General features: G+C 37.9%; 1 protein-coding gene across 1 annotated transcript in view; it reads right to left on the reverse strand.

Annotated features, from left to right (window-relative positions):
* Positions 1-250: 250 nt before the first annotated feature.
* Positions 251-21,176, reverse strand: part of LOC113239036 (intersectin-1-like) — a gene marked incomplete at its 3' end in the record, with an annotated part of 45,213 nt that continues 24,287 nt past the window's right edge. Inside the window, exons 11-19 of the mRNA XM_026475900.1 lie at positions 19,848-20,433; positions 17,730-17,823; positions 9,492-9,643; positions 7,682-7,784; positions 7,079-7,217; positions 5,467-5,475; positions 3,725-3,835; positions 1,903-1,967; positions 251-433 (exon numbers count right to left, since the gene is read on the reverse strand). Of these exons, the coding sequence (XP_026331685.1) occupies positions 251-433; positions 1,903-1,967; positions 3,725-3,835; positions 5,467-5,475; positions 7,079-7,217; positions 7,682-7,784; positions 9,492-9,643; positions 17,730-17,823; positions 19,848-20,433 (1,442 nt within the window). The remainder of the gene's footprint in view (positions 434-1,902; positions 1,968-3,724; positions 3,836-5,466; positions 5,476-7,078; positions 7,218-7,681; positions 7,785-9,491; positions 9,644-17,729; positions 17,824-19,847; positions 20,434-21,176) is intronic.

The following is a 21,176-nucleotide window of genomic DNA, read 5'->3' on the forward strand; positions in this document are numbered from 1 at the left end:
TAGCAAATATGTAATTTTTCAGTTTTCGTCCATTATAGCAAAGCTCAAGTTAACTGGTCGATTTGAAGGGAAACAATTGACGACACCCGTCATTTCGAAAATTTCTGGTTATATACTCGACGGTTTCAGCTTATCAACAGCGCGTCTCACGAAAGCGAAGTCGCCGTGTGCAAGCAATGTTAGAAAAATATCCGGAAAAATATGATTTTTTCAAAACGGAAATTTTTCCATGACCCAACACTAGACGTACCTCATGCCGTCAATGGTGCACTTAGCGGCCGCGACAGCAGTCCTGGTCTCGCGTATGTCCTTGGCCAAGTTGGAGGCGCGGAGTGTTACTGTGCTGAGTTCAGCTGAGATCGATTGGTTCTTGGCTTTAAGACTCAGCACTTTGGTCTGTTCTTCTGTGCGCATAGCTTCGAGTTCACGAGTTCTGGTGGAAATGAACATTAATGGTAAGTTAGATTATAATAACTAGGTGGAATATTGGTTCCCTACCTAAGCGCAGAAGGCTTTCTTTTTTTTTTAACACTTCAGCACATTTGGTCCCACAAATATTTTTCTTGCGCGTAAATAATTTTCTTTTTGCACAGTTCTAGAGACAGAGATATATTGATTTGTAAGCATACACGGTAAATACAGTTTACATTTTTAAAATTACACTTATGGTTCAGGGTGTTGCGCCAGTAACTGGCATACAAATGTTAATAGCAAATATTATACATTGTATTACATTATAAAATTAAATTTTGTTCATTAAATAATATAATTAAAGAAAAATTGTGATTTAATAAAAAAGAGGAGCATGTCAAAGTAATAAATATGTAGAGGGTCGCAGGCTTCAAAATTTAAATGTCAAAATCTCATTTAGATTATAAAAACAATTTGTCACAAGCAATTCAAATAGTATTTTCTTAAATCTAGACGTAGGTAACATTTTTATATCGTCAGGTAATACATTATATATAGCAATTCCATTGAAAACATGTACTAGTGAGTATATGTCGGGCCAAACGATAGGGATATCGGATATATTCTGCGCGTTTGCGCGCGCAATTGTTTTACAGAGTTTTTTTTAATTGTTTTACTTCTACGTAAAGTATCGTAGGTCGAAATTGCCAAGTTTACAGGGGAGCCTTTTAAAGTTCTGAATTCACTGATGTAAGCATAACACGTGACTTTAGCAGTTCTCGGTTTTATTTGGCAAAGCTCGTTACTCACATAGAGTATTATAAAATCCTACATATCGGTTAGATGAACAACCACAATTTATTTTATAATTTTGTAGTGGGTCAACAAGCAGGTAAACTAAAGTGAGACTGGGCGGGTCAGGTGACAGTATAAAATATTGTCCGTCTAACCGATATCTAGGATTTTATAATGCTATATTTGAGTAACGTATGATAAAACTGAGATATGCTAAAGTCACATGTTATGTAAATTTTTGAATTTACAGAAATGAGGATATAGGCTTTGAAATGCTCCCCTGTGAACTTGGCAATTTCGACATACGATACTTTATAGAAGAGTCGATTTTTCTTTTCTCACAATTCTACTCATATGCAGGCGCAAAAATATACAATTGCTGTTTTTTTGTTCGTAGAGGACATGATGGGTGATATTTAATTAAATAAATGCGGTGGGTGACGTTTGACCTCAATTATCTAAGGCGGTTCTAGGTTCCATTTCCGGTATGATCAATTTGGGAAATAAGCTTTTCTGGTCTGAGTGTCCTCACACTCATAGAACAGGAAATACTTTAGTTTAAGAGACCAGGTAGTTGGTAAGGTTGTCTGGTACGTTAAATAAACAGTACTTATTGTACATGCAGTCTTCTTATGTAAACCACCAAACTTTTTGGTATGTCTGAGTTTTAGAAAATGGAGTTACAGCGAATATTACCTTTTCTTCTCCCACTCGAGTTGACACTGTCGCTCCATCTCTTTTCTAGCCGCTTCGCGTTTTTCCTTAAAATACAAAAGTAAACTTTTAAGATTTTAAAGAATTTTAAATTATTTTCACATATCGAGTTCTTAGGTTTTCGCGATTGTTACACATAGGAAATGAAACTATTTTTCCGGATTTAAATTCCGGATTTAATAATAAATTAAACATAATAAAAATTCATTCAATAAAATAATTTGTAAAAAGTAATGTAGCGTAAATTGGAATGTTTTCTTTGTAAAATTAAAAATAAGGTATTTAATTAATAACTATTGTAACTATAGTGAAAAAATAGGGTGGTTTGCATTAATATTAGACATAACTGGTTGAAGACTGTACCACCTCAGTCAACCGTGACCATGGGACCTGTAAAGGGCCCGAAACGTCGGTTTGTTTGAAAAAAAACAAATATACGCGATTTAAATCCGGAAAAATAGTTTCATTTCCTATATTTTCACATAATTTAAGTTTTGTAATTGTAAAAAAAAAAACTTAATTTTTATACGGAAAATAATTAAAATCAATTATAAGAAATTCTTAATAATAAGAATTGGAGCAGTATGTGACTGAATTACAATAAATTTCTGTGTAACATTTTAAGCGAATGTTTTAATTTTGAACTTAAGTAACCTCCTTGCTTGAAGTTGAACCTGACCTATGTAAAGAGGTATCCTCATCATCACCATCATCTTAGCCAAAAGACGTCCACTGCTGAACATAGGTATGTCGTGCTACAAATAAAAAAAAACCCTAACAGACCATGTCCATAATAGAAAGAAAAAAAGGCCGAGGGTTTTATTTGGGGCATTAGAATCGAGTTAGCCACCATGCAATCATATTATTTACGAGTATGATGATTTTATTTTCCTTTCGTTTCTTGTGAAAGAGTGCGTCCAGGGACGTACAGCCACAATACTGTCTTTATCATATCAAGTGACGGGACGATCAAGTCGTGCGCCTGGTGGTAAGTGACACGCCTGTCCATAACAGTTGCAGTGTCCCTCAGAGGTTTCCATCGCAAAGATCTGAGGGGCACACAGATCACTGCCACTGCGCCTGTCACCTTGAGACTTAAGTTGACAAGTCCCATGAGCATGTACTTTCACCAGCACCATTCAAAGCCGAAACGCAGTAATACTCAAATTACTGCTTCATCATCATCATGTAGTCGTCAGCTTGAAGAACTCTTCCCTGTCCTGAGCCAAGCGAAACAGATGTTCTACGCTGGCAATATTCGTCAATTCCCGGATGTTGCTCACGACTTCTTCCTTCTTCCAAAACGTCGTTTATTCTCGATCTTGCCCATAATTATCTATCAGTTGGAGAGGTCGGTACGTTTCATATCGTAGAACGTGTCCAAGATACGCAACTTTCCTTTTCTTGACGGTCTGCAAGAGTTCTCGGTCCCTTCCAACGCGCTGAAGAACTGTCACATTGTGACCTTGCTAATGCGTAGCATTCTACGGTAACACCACATCTCGAAGCCCTCAAGATGCCTCTGGGTGTTTTTTAGAGTCAAACATTACTGCTTAGCGGCTGTAATAGATATTTTACATTTAGTAGCAGGCAGCTGCTACTAAATGTACCTTACCTATTTCTGCTGCCATGCAGTAATGTGGTCACTACTGCGTTCCGATTTTGAAGCTAGTGAAATTACAGGCATGTGGGACTTGTCAACTTATGTCTCAGGGCGACTGGCACAATGGTAGTGCTTCTTATAATCAGGCGCGTGACTTGTCTGTCCCGTTACTTTATATCATAAAAAAAAATTATTACATACCAGTTCCTCCTTTTGTTTTCGGGCCAGCTCCTCCTGCTCTCTCTTCTGCGCTTCGAGTCGAAGTTTCTCTCTTTTATCGGCTTCTTCTCGCTCTTTGCGTTCTCTCTCAGCCTGTCAAATGTTCAACCCAATAACATTTTTTTTAAACGCACACACTCAACATAGCCCCGCACTAGGGAAACCCTGTGTCGCGGGTGCCATGTACACACACATAGACTCAATTACACCCAAACTCACGAGAGAAATAATATGTAGGCCATACAACTATTTCTCCCGGCTCGGGAATCGACCTGGGACCTCTGCGTGGCAGTCCGGCATGGTAACCGTTCGGCCACGGAGGCAGTTATTATAAGGTTGTAATATAAAGTTCATTGAATATTACTACGATTAACCATATTATTATTTTTTTAATTTTCCTCACTATTTTTTTATAATTATTAATACAAAGGTTACGCAAACACAAAAATTCCTTCGATCCGGCCGGATTCGATCCAACGTCTTCTAGCATACCGTGCTAGACGCTATACCAACTAAGCCACGGAACGAACCAGTGGACATCACGAATTTTTCTATGTGCTTGTTGTTGGATCTTTGTATTTGGTTTTTCAACGACCTCTTAGCCGTAGCGCCATTTTAGAGAAATCTATGAAAGTATTTCGTCACCCAGTTAAGTAACTTTACAGCTAACGATACACATACTACAGGATGTATCACCAGCATGATATTCAATTATTTTTTGTGAAATTACTCCACTAATTTGTTATAATCAGAAATTTTTTGTTGATCCAGTGGGACTTGTACCCACAACCATGCTGCACCGCAGCATTGCTCTAACCAACTGAGCCAAGAGAAGGTTAATCAAAAATCTCTCACCAGATGTCACTTAGCGATGCGCGATTGAGAATTAATTCAACATTCGACTCGTTAGTAATCGCTAATCCTGACATTCGAATGTCAAATTAATAACCTTTTTTTTTTTACTAATTTTCGTATTCGAATGACACTAATATTAAATTCAATATTTATTATTTATTATATTTCCAGTTAATTCCTTTGTTCATTATGAAATATATTAAAAGCTTTTATTTTAACAACTCTTGCAACGAATAGAAGCCTTTTAATAGTAAAAATTCTTAAATGTTTAAATTTTTCAGTCTTTATATGTTCTGGTATTTTATTATAAGTTTTTACCGCCATTGCAAAGGGATCAGTGCGAATTAAATTTAATTTAAAAGTCATTTTTGAAGAATTTTTCATCAGATACGAAAATCTCAATAAATAATTTGTTATAATTAGACTAGACTATCGAGTTCATAGGTTTTCGTGATTGTTACACATAGGAAATGAAACTATTTTTCCTATAGACTAGATTTCTCACAGATGATAGAATACCAAGAACAAAGATCTGTAACAAGAAGATAGAAAAGTTCGTAAGGTCTGCTCGGTCGTTCCGTAGTTCAGTTGCGAGAGCGTTAACTACGGTATGGTGAAGGCGCTGGTTCGAATCCGGCCGAATCGAAGGAATTTTTCTGTTGACCTTTCTATTAAAAATGTTTTTAATAGTATAACGTAAGCATTAAAATGTAACTAAATGAAATTTTAAAAGTTTTATACATTATTAATGTAAGTCAAGTGCATTTTCAGTAATTTTTTACTATTGTAATTTGCATTCTATATCGACTAAAATGTCTGTAATAAATAAGTAAAAAGAAAACTATAAAATATACAAGGTGTTTGTTTACCTCAGCTTCCTAGGATGCATAGAAGAAATGATAAATTGATTACATTTTATTTGAAAAATAACTATACTTTCAATCCATTTTGAACAAAAAGTAAACAAACAAGTCACTGACCCGACCATAGACGGTTTAGTGGTGGCCAATTGCAACGCCAACTACTCATCGATTAAATAATTGAATGAATCGATTTGTTCAATTGAGTGATACTATAGTCCATTTGTTTAGGTACTTAAATAAATGTAAACAATCTTGATACATCTTTTTATTGAAACACATGCTTTACAAATCAATAGGTATAAAAATAGACACGCAATTTCATATGAAGCTAAGTATTTGTATTTTATATTTGAAGGTAAGGGAAAATCATTTTATAAATGTATATTTCATTAAATAGACATCTCAAGATTGTTTACATTTATTTAAGTACCTAAACAGATGGACTATAGCGGGTTTCCTTACATAACCTATATAAGCATATTTAAAATTTCAATTTAAATCCTTCAAATCCTTACACTTGGACACTCGTTCGATTGCGATTGAAATGTTCGATGTAATAATCGATTACTAAACTTTAATTGATTGAACCGAATGTTTTTTTCGAACAGCACTTTGCACCCATAGGCAAGTCATAGAAGTATAGATGAATAATAACCTCACTTTTGGACTACCATTTTTCAAATTCGATTTCACGATGCTTTTCAAATGAATATCGTTGGAAAAAGTAATGATATATCAAGTCGAAATATTCGTGACTGTTACTTACTCGATTTATTGAGTGATTGCTTTAGAATTTTAACCAAACAGGTTTGTTCACTTTTTGTTCAAAATGAATTGGAACAGACTATATAACTTTTTTATAAAAGAAACCGGATCCCTTAGTTTGCCACCCTTAGAGGTGGAATGTTTTCTGATTTAAATGGGACCAGTAATGAGGTATCCTCTTTCCAACAAAAGAGAATCATCAAATTCACACAAAAAAATAATACAGTCTAATGAGAACACCTCCCTTTTTAAGTCGGTTATAAAAGTCAGTACATTAATTACATAAGTTAAATATAAATTAGGTATTAGTCGATATCATCACCCCATTATACGTCCCACTGCTAGGCATGGGGTGAGCCCCGCTGACCCAAGGGCTGCTGCTAGTCTTCTTCCTCATATAGGAACATCCACAAGTGAACGTAATTTCGAAATTTAAGCTATAGGTTCATGCCACCATAGGATTCGAACCGTGGACCTCTGAATAGAGCAGCAACTGCTCTCCCGCTGAGTTAAGACCTAGAGTTGTGTGAGCGTGTGTGAGTGTGGGTGAGCATGTGTGTGAGAGCGTGTGAGACTGTGAGCATGTGTGTGAGAGCGTGTGAGACTGTGAGCGTGTGTCAGCGCATGTGTGTGAGTGAGCGTGTGTGAGATTGTGTCAGTGAGATTGTGTGAGAGCGTGTGAGTGTCTGAGACTGAGTGTGAGTGTGAAATTGTGTGAGCGCGCGTGAGTGTCTGAGACTGAATGTGAGCGTGACTGTATATGAGAGTGTGGGAACGTATGTATGTGAATGTGTGTGCGCGACATTATGAGAAAGTGCGTGTTAAGTAAGACAATAAACGTTCCACCTATTACCTTTTCCTTTAACTGGGCGTCGGCTAACTGCGACCTTCGTCTCTCCAGCTCCGCCTGTCCACGGGCCATGTTCTCGCGACGCCTCTCCTCGTAAGATTTGTTGCTGCCCGTCGAAGTCAGTGACGTCACCGAGTCACGCCTGGAACATTATAATTAGGGAGTCATCACACGTCCCGACACGGTATCGCAGCAAGCTGTACAGAAAAATCTTCACGTCCATGCAATAAGAGCGAAAATGACGTTGTGCTTTCCGCGTTGGCGATCAGAACGGAAACGAAACGACCAACGTCTTTTGTCCCTCTTTTTTTGTGGTGGTAAGCTACACGCCTGTTTATAACAGTTGCAGTGCCACTCACAACTTTAAGTCGCAAAGATCTGAGGGGCACTGCCACTGCGCCTGTCACCCTGAGACAAGTTGACAAGTTCCACGTACCTGTAATCTCACCAGCACCTTTACCCTTCAAAACCGGAACGCAGTAATGCTCACATTACTGCCTGGCGCCAGAAATAGTTAAGGTGGCAGTACTTCCCTGGGCGAACTCTTTCACAAGGAGCTCTCCTGCTACTAAATTATATAAATACATACGTATTGTATTATCTTACCTGAATGTGGGCGGGATCAACTCCAGAGGCAGTTTAGCGGGAGGAGCTTCGCCTTGAGTTGCTTTCTCGCACAGATACATGGCTAGTACGAATTCTTCACAGCCTGAGAAAAAGACGAAAGCGTTAGACCGTCCGCTGTTTGACTCGGGTCCAGGGTTACGCCAATTAAGGCAATGACCTTGGTGGCATACTGGTTGACACTATTGGCACTTGATTATAATAATAATATTATGTTTATTTTCATTTTTTTTGCTTCAACATAAATATAAAGTAAGGTTACAATACAAAACGAGATCCCTGACTCTATTTCAATTAGAATAAAAAGAAAAAAGAGGAAAGATAATAATAGCAAAATTATTCAAAGAAATAGTACTAATAAATATGATTTAATGGTGAGTGTGGTAATCCATGTGTGATTGTGTGCGCGGGCGTGCGTGCGTGCGTGCGGCCGTGCGGGCGTGCGTGCGTGCGTGCGTACGTGCGTGCGTGCGTGCGTGTGTGTGTGTGATTAGGAGGTTTTGGGATTGTATTCCGATAGAAATTTAGCCAAAAACTTGTTTTAATTACAATGATAATAATTACGCACGCGTTAATAGCCCCGCACTAAGGTAACCCTGTATCGTGGGTGCCATGGACAAACACATAGACAACCACAAATTACACGTAACCTCCCGAGAGAAATAAATAGGGGCCATACAAATATTTCTCCCGGCCCGGGTATCGAACCCGGGACCTCTTAGTGGCAGTCCAGAAAAAACTGTCCGTTTTGCCATTTTGCCAATCTAGGGCCCCCGCTCTACCAACTGAGCTACAGATCGATAAATAAAAACAATAGTACATTGTGTACATTGGCGCTAAATAAAAAAATACTTACGAGAGATTATAGATACATACAATGACTTTTCACATGTGCGTAGAAATAGATACACGATAATTAATTACTTGTGCGAATAAATATCGCTTCACAAGATAACATTTACGGATTTTGCAAATGGCGGGCTTATTATTTTTTTTAAAGAGATTGCCAGTTATTCTTCTATAGATGACACAGATGCATGCAGCCACAATGATTAGATATAAACTAAATAACTTCCAAATTCTAAAAATATTACAGAATTTGAATTCATAAAAGGAAATTAGTAAAATAAAGTTAAATTGCAATGTTTAGCTTTATTATAACTTCAAGTTTATCTGAAACATACGTTCAAATTTTTCTACCATAAATAGCTATTTGTTATGCAAGGCTGCAAAGGTGTTTTTCACGCGAATGCTTGTACTGAAACCTCAGCGAGCAAAAGAACCTAAGATTAAAGATTAAGATTAAGAACAACGAGTAAAGCGAGTGGTTCAAAAATATAATCCTGAGCGTAGCGAGGGTTTCAAGACACGAGACGCAAAAAAACTTTGATGCCGAGCGAAACACACAACTTTTCACCTCACTATAGCGAGGAAAATGGTAGATGAAAGAAAAACAGTTGAACTTATAACAAATCAGTTTTAATAAACAAAATGAGTTATCGTTGTCAATTTAATGTCAACAATAATAAGAATAAAATATACCAACGGATTTATATTACATAAATAATGTACGACAAATCGAGTAGTTGAATATGTCATTATGTTTTTTTTTTATCGAAAGAAAAAGTGCACCACAGTCCATCGTCAAGTTCGAATTTCAAAAGCTTTTCCACGCTAGCGTAGAAAAACGCTTTTGCGCGCAGATTTCTAATGAGAAAGAGCCGTTCCGAGCTAGTGAGGTGAAGTGTATAACGAAAACGAGCAAGTGTGATGAAAATGTATTTTAACGTACCCAGCTTCCCATCAGAGTCAAGGTCTGCCAATGCCCATATCTGCGCCAGGGTCTGCTGCGGAAGACGCGACTGCAGCATGATGGAACGAGCTTGCACCCCCGACACAGAGCCCGTCTTCGTGCGGTCAGTAGCGTTGAACAGTTGCGTGTATCTGATGGAAAGTATTACATCGTTGAGCACGCGTCTCAAGTAGGAAGAGCAAGTAACTTAATTAAGCTAATATTATAATTATTAAAGATCAAACACTCAGAAAAAATTCCTTCGATCCGGCCGGATTTGAACCGACGTCTTCTAGCATACCGTGTCAGACGCCACAGAACGAACCAGCGGACCTCACGAATTTTTCTATGTGCTTGTTGTCGTGTCTTTGTATTTGGGTTTTCAACGACTTTTGAGCCGTAGCGCCATCTATGAGAGAAATCTATGAAAGCATTTCGTCACCCAGTTAGATACCTTTACAGCTACCAGCCCCGGCTAGAGATGTCGCTATTCACTGTATTTAATTTTTTATTGAATTGATATTCAATTATTTTTCATGTTGAACTGGACCCGTGGCTCAGATAGATAGATCCATGTTACGGTGCAGCATGGTCGTGGATTCAAGTCCCACCTGGTCAACGAACATTTTTGGTGGTGGCTAGTGACTGTAGTTGTGCATGCGTTATATATTTTATTAATTTTATGCTGATGGAGAGTGGGATAATTAACTGCATGAAAAAATATTCAACACACGCGCAGCTATTTTGCACGATTTAATCATCACTGGGTTCGCGGAGTAGCAAAATTTTAAATTTGTTCAAACTCAAACCCAAATATGTAGTAGGTACGTAATAGTACTTAGTAGGTACGTAATAGTACTTAGTGGGTACGTAATAGTACTTAGTAGGAACTTACTATAAAAAAATATATTGTATTGCAATTTAAGTATATTTTATTAACCCTTTTAATAATAAATGCTATGTACACCGTAATTGTCATTATATATTAGATGTAATACCCTATCTATGTTGAATGTTTAAATGCTGTAATATATATGATGTGGTAGTACTTAACAAATAAATAAAAAAATAAGTAGCAAATTAATTTACTTCCATTTTTATTAACTTCGATCCGGCGGCATTTGTACCAACGTCTCCCGGCAAACCGTGAAAGATGCTATGCCAACTAAGCCACGGAACGAACCAACGCATCTCTCGAATTTTTTCATGTGCATGTTGCAGATCTTTATTTTTGGTTTGTAACGATTTTTTTTGCCGTATCGCCATCTGTGAGAAATCTATTAAAATTTTTCGTCACCAGAGAGGTAACTTTGCAGCTACCAGTCGCTGACTAAAGATGTTACTGTCATAATTGTATTCATTTATTCATTTATTCATTTATTCATTTACATTACACTGTGCAATAAACATTAATCATTACAGAGTACCTGAGTCCAATTCGATTATGTCATGTCACAATTTTAATTAAGGCATTATTACTAAATCATATAAAACTATATTGAACATATTTTGTTAAATTAAATTATTATATTAAAAATGTCAGTAGCTTACAAATTAAAAACACTAAAAAAATTTACTCACACTTAACCTATCTTACAAATAACGTCTCGGGCAACCTCTGCGAACTTCGACAGTGAGCAACAAAATATGTCAATTTCTTTATTAATGTCATTAAGTAATCGTAAAGCGGTTACAAGCGGCGCATGCTTCAGCACATTTGTTCTGCACGGCGGCAGTGCAAGAGTCTGTTGTCGCAAGGAGCTGCGTAGGCGTATGTTTGGCACGAGGAGTCCTATAGCCTCTAGTATTTGCGGGTTGCACAGAAAGCCGCGATAAACCTTAAAAACATACGTGACGAGAGCCAGGTTCCTTCGAGTCTCGAGTTTATAATATCCAACCATTCCTAGGACAAATGCGGTTGGATACATATTAGGGAACCTGGGATAGACTTTATATGTCCTAAAATACGCAAGCCTTAAAAACTTATTTTGTATTTTCTCGACCATGAGGTTATACTTATTTTCGTGGGGATTCCATATTATGGAGCTACTTTCTAGTCGACTTCTTACAAGTGCATTATATAAAATTTTTAATGTCTCTACCCTTTTAAAACTACTAGTCTGTCTCTGTATAAATCCTAAACTACGATACGCTTTCTTACAAACTTTCGTGATGTGCTCATGAAATGTCAACTCTTTTGAAATATGAAGTCCCAAATCGCGTACTGAATTTATCCTATTCATGATCTCTCCGTCAATCTTATACTCGTATAAGTATGGATTATGTGCTCGAGTGTAAGACATTAAATTGCACTTATTGGTGTTAAAGGACAATTTGTTTTTTAGGCTCCATTCGGTGACCCTATCTACGTCTTCCTGTAAACGTCTGCAGTCCTCTAAATTGTTAACTGCTGTATACAGCTTGAGGTCATCTGCAAACAACAAACAGCCCGAGTTTTTCACCACCCTTGGCAAGTCGTTGATCATGAGAATGAACTCTAATGGACCCAAATTACTACCCTGACTTACCCCTGATGGCGTCAAAAACGCTTCTGATGTGTGCCCCCCATAGTCTACATACTGTTTTCGATTTCTTAAGTAGCTAGAGAAAAAATTAAGCAAAGCTGTTGTGAATCCAGCGGACGCTAACTTGGCCAGCAATATGTCGTTATTGACCGTATCAAAAGCTTTGCGGAAATCAAAGTACGCCACATCCACCTGACCACCCACACGTGCATCTAAAGCTGTGCTCGCGTAGTGCATGAAGCATAATTGATTGGAGTGCGTACCTCGACCTGGTCGGAATCCATGCTGTGAGTCTGTTAAGTATGGATCTATTTGCGTGAAGATCTTATTGTAGAGTATGGACTCGAACACTTTGGCGAAGGTGGATAGTACAGCCACTGGTCTATAGTCCGATACGTCTGTGCTGGTCCCACTCTTCGGTACCGGGGTAACACGAGTAATTTTCCATTGCTCGGGGTACACACTCTTGCGCAGACAAATATTAAATAAGTGTAGAAGGGGGTGGGCTAAGACCGACGCGCAGTCTCTGACTACGTATGGCGGTATTCCGTCTGGTCCCACCGATTTTTTGGGTTTGAGACATTTTAGGGCTTTTTTGGACGTCTTGCAAAGAAAGACAAGCGATGTGAACGCGCTCGGCCGTCGCCGCTCCACCGACCGCTGCGGCCGCGGCTTCTGCATCAAGTAAGGGGGTATCGGAATCGTAAATCGAATGGAAATATTCAGCAAAGGCCCTAGCACTCTGAGAGTCGTCTAATAATGAACCGTTTTTTGTGACACGCGGCTTACCTCGACTCGATCGTTTATTTTTAATATAGGACCAGAAAGATTTTGGGTCTTTAATAATTTCGTTCTCTATCCGAGTTCTATAATTTTTGTATGCTATTTCTATTTTTCTCTTGACCAGTGCTCTATAGTAAGAAAATAACCTATAATTTTCTTGTGTTCCGTTTGTTTTGTACGCTCTGTGGTATTTAGCCTTCTCTCTTATATCCTGAATAACTTCAGCGGTGTACCACTCTGGGTAAGAACGCGTTCTATTTTTTAAAGACCGTTGTTGCGGTGTGCAACTGCTGATCACTTCATTCAATTTTGCGTAAAATAAATGGACTGCTTCGTCTACGTTTTTTATTTTATATAGAGAGCGCCAATCAATTGCACTTATTGACTCATATAATATTTGGAAATTGCATTTGTAGAAGTTCCATTTTTTATTATATTTATTTTTGTTTCGTCCGTCAACACCAGAAACATAAGGAAATGGCTCACGACGCTGTATATTTCCATATCTCGCTTCAGTACAACATACGCTCAATGGAGGGTGATACGGGTCGAGTGGTACCAAGTGATCAAATTCTGCACATACCTGTATCTGATATGTATGTAGATTTGACAGCACTACGTCCAAGACACGATTAATATTGTTAGTGATTTCATTATACTGTTGAAATTCGCAGACAGTTTTAAAAAATTCGTAATAACATTGCATTTCCAGGCTCGCTGAGTACATATTAAGATCACCAATCAAAATTAAACTTTTATATTTTATACAACATTGTTCTAATATGTAAAATAGGCTCATATAGTCGCTGTCTTTACTTTGTGGTGGGATGTATACTACACAGCAAGTGAACAATCTTTTCGTTTCCTTATATATATCTACGCACAATACCTCAAAGACGGCTGAGTCAACATCGGGAGCGCTGGGCAACGGCAGCGGCTGCAGACGCAGCGTGGGCACGCCCACCAGCATGGCACCCCCATGCTTGCGCCCGTCCGCGCGGTCGCATCGCACTACGCTGTATCCCCGCGGGGCCAGTTCCCCGTCATGGATAGATTCATTTAAACCACTCTCAGTTATTGCCCATAAATCCGCCGAGGATGTGCAAATATTGTTATAAAACGTTGTCAGTTTAGTCCGAAGCCCTCGAGTATTTTGGTAGTAAAGCTTTATATTTAAACCTTGTAGTTTTTTATTTTTGTGGACACTGTTTAATCTATTAGTCACGAAAAAAAACATCTGTTTGTGTAGATATGCTCTTCACGTCTTTACTACTATTTTTATTTGTGGTAGAATGTATAGGAATAGTATAATCTAGCAACATAATATCCAGTACAAGCCATCTGCATGAATTCGATCTGTCCAATTGACTGTTACTGTAAAAACTTAATTTTGAGAAATGCAAATTTTCCATGTGTAAACTTATTGTCTCAATCAATTTATTTAATTTAAATTTATTAATATTTTTGTTACGATTGATTTCCCCATATATAACATTCGTATTTTTAAATGCGCTAATACAATTATATAAAGCAGATTGAAATTTAATTATATTATGGTCATGTGAGCCAGCCAATATAATCACATAATCATTCTTTGTGAACTTTTCACCGTCTGACAAACTGCTTAGTACAATTTGTTCTAAAGTCGCGTTTGGTTTTATAGTCGCGGTTACATGATATTTGTTACCGAGAATTCTCTGAAGCCGCCCACGTAGATGTCTGCCTGTCTCGTCGGCGAGCACAAGTATGTTGTGTCTTGTTGAGTCTTCCATAATTTGCGTTCGATGTGGCTTCTGCTGTATGTTCCCATTATATTCCATACAATTTGGTATTTTGGGAGTGTTTTCAATGTCCTTGTCGTTATTCAGAGTTATTTCAGTTCTGGGGGGGCTCTCCAGTGCGTTGAGGCCTTCGTCATTTATTGGCTCTACACAGGGTTTTGGTGTCGAAGTGAACGTAGCTGTTTTGCTGAGTCGATTTCTATTTTTTTTGGTCGATGTAGATGGGGACTTGCATATTTCTTCTAAGCAACGTACTTTTTGTTCATACTCCATAATAATTTTCTTAAGTGCCGAATTTTCCAATAATAAATTATCTATCTCTTGCTCAGCGCTACCTAATTTATTCTCTAGAGTGTTAATTATCTCGTTCTTCTCTTCCACGTCATATTTTGTACTTAATTTACGTTCGGGGCAACTGCGATTTAAATTACTTTCTTTTAGAGTTATCGAAGAGCTACTCATTACTTCCTCATCCGACAATGTTTGAAAGGAGTTTTCAGTACATATATTTATAGCATATTTCCTCACGGTCACCTTGTCCCTATCTTCCTTTGTGATATATTTATTGATCTCTATTTCGCTCGCGTCATCTAGGGGTGTCACAGTCGAGTTAGTAGGTTGGGGTTCCGTACATCTTTGCGACGTTAAAGGTGATGGTGTATCGCGTTTTGCCTCCAACTTCATACAGGTAGGACAACGCCACTTGTCTTTAGTTTTAGACGTCATTAACCTGAACATCTGTTCACTCAGGTTTTTTAAGCATAAAACATCATAGTGTTTTGTGCAAATAGTGCACTTAAGGTATTCTCTGTTTGTAATTTGCTTTTTACAAACCGTGCAGCTTTGCTTAATGTTGGTTCTAGGTGCCATTCTCACAGATTTTGTTCAGTATTGGTTTATTATTTCTGGTAATCTACAGGTGATGTCATCTAGTGTCAATATTAGTAACTACTAAGTGTGGAGATCTATGCACCTCTATTTGGCGACGTATTTTTTATTGATGTCGCTAGATGGGGTGTTGTTATACAGGTGTTGCCCTCTAGCGTCGAGTAGCGGTAAATAGTTAAGGCCCATTTAGATGGAGAGAGTTTCTCGTCTCGAAGATGCGATTATCGAAAGAATATAAAAAAACTTTCCTCGTCTAAACATTTGCGATTATCGACCGTCCACGTGAGCGATAATCTCCTCGCCTTTCAATATTGAACGTCTCCGTGTAAACAGAACTCGAAAGCAAAAATCGTATTTCGAGTTTCTGTGCCAGCCGTTTCTACCACGAGTGCAGCGCGTGAGGGTGTTTTGATTATCACTGCTTTTCTAAGACAAGAATTAATGGAACAAGAGCGATAAAAAAATTTCAAATAACGGTGAGTGAGTGAGTGCCCTCTGTGGTCGAATATAGCGTGGGCAATATAGTATTTAGGGTGCTCTCATAACGAATATTGCACTCCTTTCTAAATCCAAGATGGCCGACACGACTTTTCAAGTAAATGTACTTTACAATAAACACTCCTCACTCACTCGCCACTCACTCCCTACTCACTCACTCACTCACTCACTCGATCACCACCCACCATACACTCACTCCCTACTCGCTCACTCACTCACTCACTCACTCGCTCACCACCCGCCATACACTCACTCACCACTCACTAACTCACTCTCTCACTCACTCACTCACCACTCACTCACCACTCACTCACCACTCACTCACCACTCACACACGCACGCACGCACGCACGCACGCACGCACGCACGCACGCACTCACTCAGTCACTCACGCACTCACTCACGCACTCACTCGCCCTATAAATTTATCATAATTGTCAGTTTTTGTTTGTGTCAGTAGTTATAAAATTAAAAAAAAATGATAAATCAAAATTATATTTCTATACAGTGCAATGAACTTAATATTATCAGCAGTTTCAAATTTGAATGGTTTTTGCATCATTTTGATATATCCATAGTCACACCGCAGTAATCACAGAACTCGAATGGCAATTCTCGTATTCAAAACGGTTCGAACCGATTTGTACGATAATCGTATGAACTTGAAAAAATGTCATACGAGATCGTGTTTAGACAAGTCGAAAACTCGTAAGCAAGAATCTCCTTACTTCATATTTCTCCGTGTAAACAGTCGAGGAGGCGATTAAGTTGCTTACGAGTCTCGTATGACATAATCGTAGGCGAGATTTTAGTTCTTGCCTGAATGTAAACATTATGATACGATAATCTTATGGCGATTATTGCTTACGAGAATCGCATACGAGTTTTCATCACGAAGCGTGCGAGAAACTCTCTCCATCTAAATGGGCCTTTAGGTATAATGTTCTATGTGCTCTACGTGCTTCTATTCGGGGTCCAAAGGTCAATTAGTAGTTTATTCAAACAAATGTTCGTTATTAACCTTAGATTTAAAAATTTAAGCACTAAGTCTCGTAGTTGTCACTTGTTGTTGTCAAAGCACTTCACAAACACTTCCCACCGTTTATTGTTGCTAGCTTTATAGCGTCGATTTGTATTTGTTACCTTGGTACGAGTACAAATATTTATCACTGTTTATTTTTCGTTATAAAGGACAGTTTTTATCACCAACATTTATTGTTCATATTTGCAGTACCGACTAATATTTTGGGACACTTTTCACTATAAACTGGTAATTTTTAACATTTTTATTAAAATTAGCAATGAATCTTTTGTTTACACCAGGTGGCGCCCTCTAGCGAATTTTTGTAATTAAGTTTTTTATTGATTGTCAGGAAGTTTTATCAAAATGACATTCAATTATTATTATTATTATTATTATTATTATGAAAGGTTAGTTATTTATTCAGTTCAGGCCACATGACCCTTATTATATATACCTTAAGGACTAACATACATATAATATAATAAAACACTACTTCTAACTAATCTACACGAATTGCACTTGTCGGCGACGTGTGACGTGTAATCTGGCGTCAGGTAACCGCCGATATAAGACACCCTTCGGTCAAAATTCTTCCTTCATGAAGGTCGACAGATGTTCGGTCGGTAGTCTCACCACAAACGAATTGAAATTCACATTGTGGCGGCACTTAAATGTGTGCTGTTGCCTATTATACACGTATCGCATAAACATGTATGTGTATGTGAAAATATCTACTTACTTCAATTTCTGAGGCTGAGGGATACCCCATTCCACATTAGGAGGAGGGCTCACAACTCCCAAGGGCATGTCTATCGGGCTGGTTACCACTGACGCTGAAAAATATAATAATCAATAGGTAGGACTTCTGCGACGTGGTGCTTCCAGGTCAATACGACCTCATGGTATAACGGTTTGCATTGCAAGCGCTGGGCGAGGAGATCCTCAATAATTTTGAGAGATAACATATGTTGTTGTTATATTTAAATTTTCATTGAATTAATATTCAATTATCTTTATGTGAAATTACTCCACTAGTTTGTTATAATTATTAATACAAAGATCGAACACTCAGAAAAAAATCCTTCGATCCGGTCAGATAAACCGACGTCTTCTAGCATACCGGGCCAGACGCTATACAAACTAAGCCACGGAACGAACCAGCGAACATCACGAATTTTTCTATGTGCTTGCTTCGTATCTTTGTATTTGGTTTTTCAACGACTTTTTAGCCGTAGCGCCATCTATGAGAAATCTATGACAACATGTGATTCAACAATCACCAGGTGACTAGTTCGTTCAGCAGAGAAAAAGCTTTTCACGGCGGCTCTTTAATTCTTATTAAAAATAATTTAAAATTTAAAGAACGTACAGATATTGTGGAGCTATCTATTGAGCGGACTATAGAGATATCCTGCATAGAGCTTAAACGGCTTATTATATTAAGCGTGTACAGACCCCTCATTCATCTTACGAACTATTTGAAAAAAGATTAGATGAAGTTTTAGGCAAATTAAATAATCCAAATAAATATATTGCTGTTTGTGGTGACTTCAATTTTAAGTTATTAGAAAATTCCAGTGCTAGCAGTAGGCTCATATCATTTTTCCAATGTTATAATCTTGTGAATCTTTTCTTGGTGCCTACTTGAATAACTTCTACTACAGCCACTTGTTTAGACAACATTTATACTAACGCCGTACCTAGTAACAAATCTATTATAAATAAATTAACTTCTGATCACTGCGGTCAATTGGCCACTTTTAATATAACTGTTGACAAAATGCCAAAAAAGGATATCACATGTGTTCCGATAAATAATGGTCGACTTAAAGCTTATAGAAATAACGTAATGCTTAAACTAACAAATGTTCCGTACGTTAACGATCCCAATAAATTGTATAATTCAGTTTTCAAAACAGTGAAAAGTGAACGTGATAATGTGTTTAAGTCCAAAATCATGACTATCAATAATTAATTAAAATTTAGTGATTGGGCGACTGTGGGAATTCACAAAAGTAGACAAAGGCTATATGATCTTTACTATGAAAGGACCTATAACACTAGTAACAGTTTTAATGATTGGTACGAGATCATCAGGGTCTGCAATTAGCATGGGTGTCCCTCAAGGTTCAATTCTAGGCCCATTTTTGTTTTTAGTTTATATTAATGACTTACCTAGCCTTATGGAGGGTATAAAACATGAGATAGTATTGTTTGCTGATGATACTTCCTTGTTATTTAAAGTTCAAAGGCACCAATGTTCCTACGACGATGTGAACAATGCTATATCTAAAGTAGTTGATTGGTTTGCTGTTAATAACCTACTCCTTAATGAGAAAAAAAAACAAATTGTGTGAAATTTACATTACCCAATGTTAGAGAGACGGTTACAAACATTGTAGTTAGAAACGAAATATTGAACCTTGTGGAAACAGTTGTATTTCTAGGTATAACACAAGATGTTAAATTGCAATGAGGTCCCCGTATAAGTAAGTTATCAAAACGGCTCGGCTCTGCAGTGTACGCGTTTTGTATGAATTTTATGCGATAACTGGCATTTGTGAAGCGATTTTGATGATTTTTTTCGTTTGAAAGAGGGTACCTCAGTAGTGGTCCCATTTAAATTTGGAGAAAATATTCTACCTAAGTTGACAAGCCCCACGTGCCTGTAATTTCATCAGCACCTTTACCCGTCAAAACCGGAACGCAGTAATGTTTACATTACTGCTCGGCGGCATAAATAGGTAAAGTGGCAGTACTTCCCTGGACAAACTCCTTCATAACGAGCTCCACAGCAACTCAAGTTGTAGCCAAACATAATTGACTACTACAAAAAAATACAAAAAAAAAATCTTACCTGGTTTAGACACCGTCTCGCTCTTCACGGCAGTTATAGGCGTCGATGTTACGGGCTGACTGGGAACAGAACCGGCTGCGATTCCTTGTGGGGGACTACTGACCAATGAGCCTACTACGCTCTGTTGTGATGATGGTATCATTGTAGTCGGACTCACTAATGCTGGAGGAGGTTTTGCCGTTACTGGTCCAGGTATAAGAGGTTGACTTCCAACCAATGGCTGAGTTAGTGGTTGTACACCAATCAATGGCTGATTTGGAATCATCGGTGGTCCACCAATCATGGTCGAGTTGAGATTTTGCGCCAATGGTGGTTGACCAATCAGCGGTTGGGATAATGGTACTGGTGGAGCCCCTAATGGGGGAACTAGTGGTTGCTGACCCGATGGTGGTACAGGTTGACCAAGTATTGGTGGAATGGTTTGAGCGGTGGGTGGTTTAACGCCAGAAATGAGATCCGGTATGGTACTTGTTGGTAGTGGTTTGGTGGGAGGTAGTAGTGGAACACTGGGAGTGGGAGACACGATTGGGGTAGTCGTTTGGTTAGCTGGTGGTGATCCGCCAATTAAATCGCCGAGCAGATTGGCCTGTAACAAATTATCCTTAGTTGGTAGAATTCTTGCCATAGTATTTCTTGTAACATTTCTATGGTTCATAGTGGCTACATGCTCGAAGCTAAGTCCAAACTCATGGTACCACGATTTCGTTCAACCAAAATAAACGACTCTTATGGGGAACTGTATGCGTTTTTACAATAAGATTCCGGAGCATATATTAAGATTATCATTTCCTAAGTTTAAAAACTTCATTAAAAATATTTTGATTGAAAAGTTATATTACAAAGTTGAAGATTACGTGCAAGATAAAGATGTATGGAAAGACGACACGGTTCCAGAATCCACACAAACTTGATTCAAAGTGTAATTTTAAGTTTATTTGAAAAGAGCAATCCCTAGTGTTTCTTGCTCGTTCTTCTCAGGGAGGTCAGCGTAGTGAACGAGCAGTAGCTTAAATGTGATGTTTTCAAGTGTAAATTTATTTTACCTATGGAATAAACTTTGACTTTGACTTATGGTCATTTTCACGTTAAGAATTTTTTTTTTCGGTTCACAAAACTGGACACAATTCAGATATAAACTACAAGTATTTCATTTACATAGTGACACGATAAGAATTTTTCCTACTTGGTGTGACCATAACATGCAAAACACGCCAAAACAACTGTATAAGTATCAAAATATTAAATATGTGACAGTAACTCTAAATTTCAAGTATTTTAAGAAAATTATTAATACAAAGATCGAACACTCAGAAAAAATTCCTTCGATCC

Source organism: Hyposmocoma kahamanoa, unplaced genomic scaffold (assembly GCF_003589595.1).
Source record: "Hyposmocoma kahamanoa isolate Upper Pololo Valley unplaced genomic scaffold, ASM358959v1 99237, whole genome shotgun sequence".
NCBI classification, from domain to species: Eukaryota; Metazoa; Arthropoda; class Insecta; order Lepidoptera; family Cosmopterigidae; genus Hyposmocoma; species Hyposmocoma kahamanoa.